Source organism: Palaemon carinicauda, chromosome 39 (genome assembly GCF_036898095.1).
Source record: "Palaemon carinicauda isolate YSFRI2023 chromosome 39, ASM3689809v2, whole genome shotgun sequence".
Taxonomy (NCBI): domain Eukaryota; kingdom Metazoa; phylum Arthropoda; class Malacostraca; order Decapoda; family Palaemonidae; genus Palaemon; species Palaemon carinicauda.
In genome coordinates this window covers 54,269,992-54,272,491 of record NC_090763.1, presented here as the reverse complement: position 1 = coordinate 54,272,491, position 2,500 = coordinate 54,269,992, and the positions used below count along the sequence as shown (strand labels likewise).

The 2,500-nt window shown below is 45.3% G+C and overlaps 2 protein-coding genes across 3 annotated transcripts in view; one reads left to right on the top strand and one right to left on the bottom strand.

Moving 5' to 3' along the window:
• The window catches only part of LOC137631195 (protein FAM222B-like), a 5,309-nt gene extending 4,592 nt beyond the window's left edge, over positions 1–717 (bottom strand). The window contains exon 1 of one of the 2 annotated variants that reach the window (XM_068362927.1): positions 555–717. Coding sequence is in view for 1 of the 2 variants with exons in the window: in XM_068362926.1 (XP_068219027.1) it covers positions 220–239 (20 nt within the window). In the remaining variant the exon portion in view is untranslated. Of the gene's footprint in view, positions 1–219; positions 520–554 lie in introns of those variants that run through there. The other variant, XM_068362926.1, reaches the window with a different exon arrangement.
• LOC137631196 (collagen alpha-1(XXV) chain-like) overlaps positions 1–2,500 on the top strand; it is a 29,544-nt gene that overhangs the window by 15,161 nt on the left and 11,883 nt on the right. The gene's annotated exons all lie outside the window — the stretch shown is intronic.

The window sequence follows — 2,500 nt, the reverse complement described above, 5'->3', positions numbered from 1 at the left end:
TCTGGGTCTACTGTAATTTCTAGTATATTAACATGATTTGCTGATGATAATTGTAAATGAATATCATAGAATGGATTACTTTAATGTATGTGAGTGAAGGACATTAGTAATTAAGTTGCTTTTAATAGCTGCATAAAAAGATGATTAATTAACTCAATAGGACATTATTTAAAGTATAGGAATAATTTGGAAAATAGAGAGTTCGTTATCGACACTAACATGATGAAATACAACGCCATATCATGGACGAGTGATATCACTGATAATGTTTCTATGATAATAAAAAATTGATTTTAATCACTTCGAAACTCGAACTATTGTCGGATATTGTGATATAACTAGAACATTCAATTTCGGTCATATTCTTGATCCAATTGAAGAAAATCACACCTTTACTCCTTCTCTTACGATCAGTGTTCTATTCGAAAATGCAACATGCACCAGGTCTTAAAACACTTCTATTTTCACTGTGCAGTTAACTTCCACAGATCATATTATCCTCTCAGTTTTAACAGACGACGATGTTGACGCATTATATCTCTTAAAATCAATACCTTTCGAACTGAATTCACTTTGGAGCGATGTTATATCACATTAAACTTCGCCACACAAAATACAGAAGAGAGTTGACTATGATAGAAGAAGGCCTTGCTCTGAATGTTGTCATAAGGAGTAGCAAAACCCCTAATGATGATTGTTCATGTGCTTATGATGCGCCTGATAAGCTTCTCGTGATAACGCTTGTCAATAAGTGGCCTTTATCTTCATAAAAATAATGTTTAAAACTGCCATTGTCTAACTTGTGACGGGCCGAGAGAGGAGTTGTGAACTCAAAGGCAGATTGGAAACGACTGAGTTATTTATTAAGGAACACTCTTCTTTATATACAAAACCTCAAGGCAACAGGACATGACCTGTTCGAGAGACAGATAATGTTACTGAGCAAAACGGAGACATGATCATTCAGGTTCTTTTTAGTGCGAGGGAAGAGCGCAGATACAACCATAATATATACAAAATAATTATGTACAATTATGTGACACACGGTTGGTACATGGCTCCCCCCCTAAAAATGACATACTGTACATGTTAAATAGGGCGCCCTGATCTAGAGAGGCGAACTGTAGGCGGGTCATCTGGCAGAAGATAAGCAGGTTTTAGACGATCAATGGAGACCCAGTCTTCTTTGCCCCGAATGTTTAGGAGGAATGCTTTCGGACTGCGTTGGATCACAAGGAAAGGGCCCGTGTAAGGGGGCGTTAGTGGTGGCTTGCTGGTGTCGTTGCGCAGGAAGACGTGCGTTGCAGAGTGCAAGTCCGTTGATATGTGATGCTTCGCTGGGGGCTTGTAAGTCTGGCGGCAAGGAGTAAATTTTTCCACGACATGACGTATGCGCTGGAGATCGTCGGAGGAGGTCGTAGAAGGAAAAAATTCGGCAGGGACGACCAACGGGAGGTAGAAAGTGGCTGTAGAAGTCGTTCGTTGGGGCGCGAGCGATTGGTGGGTGGTGGGCGGCTTTGTCGCCGCTTCGGCACGTCACGGGGTAGGCGTGTATGTCCTACGGCATTCATGTCAGCTTCGGTTGACGTTGAATAGGCATCCTCGTCGTCAGGGGTGGAGGCGTTGATGGAGGTCTTGAAGTGGCTGTCCATAAGGGCGTCGGCTTTGGTCATCAGGTCCTTTATGGGTAAACTATCGACATCGGGTATGGCAGCGCGCACAGGTTCAGGTAAACGGCGTATCCAAAGGGCACGGAGTAGGTTCACCTCACGAGGAGAGCCGTCTGCGGCAGGTTGAAGGCGAGCGATACTGGTCATTTCCCTGAGGGCGAGCGAAGCCCTTTGGTCCCCCAACGGTTGTTGCGAGAGCTGAAAAAGCTTTGCTATACGGGCGGCTGGCGACGGCGAGTACTGCTGCAGAAGGTATGATTTGAGGTCGTCATACGCTATTGGGGTGTCTCCTTGTTCACAAAGCCAGTCGGATATTTCTGGGAAGGTGTCCTCGGGTATCGCCGCGAGAACATAATCCGCTTTGGTGGTTGAGCGAGTCACGCCCCTGATACGAAAGTGGACTTCAGCGCGTTGAAACCAAGCGAACGCTTCTCCGCTAGCGAACGGTGAAAGTTTCAATGGAGCGGCCGGAGTGCCAACTGCTGGGGTAGAGTCCGCCTCCGTCATATTACCAACGATGGAGGGGCGAGGGAGGTGGGGGTGGAAGGCAGTGGGAGTGAGTCGACTTCCGGGGTCACCAATGTGACGGGCCGAGAGAGGAGTTGTGAACTCAAAGGCAGATTGGAAACGACTGAGTTATTTATTAAGGAACACTCTTCTTTATATACAAAACCTCAAGGCAACAGGACATGACCTGTTCGAGAGACAGATAATGTTACTGAGCAAAACGGAGACATGATCATTCAGGTTCTTTTTAGTGCGAGGGAAGAGCGCAGATACAACCATGATATATACAAAATAATTATGTACAATTGTGTGACACACGGTTG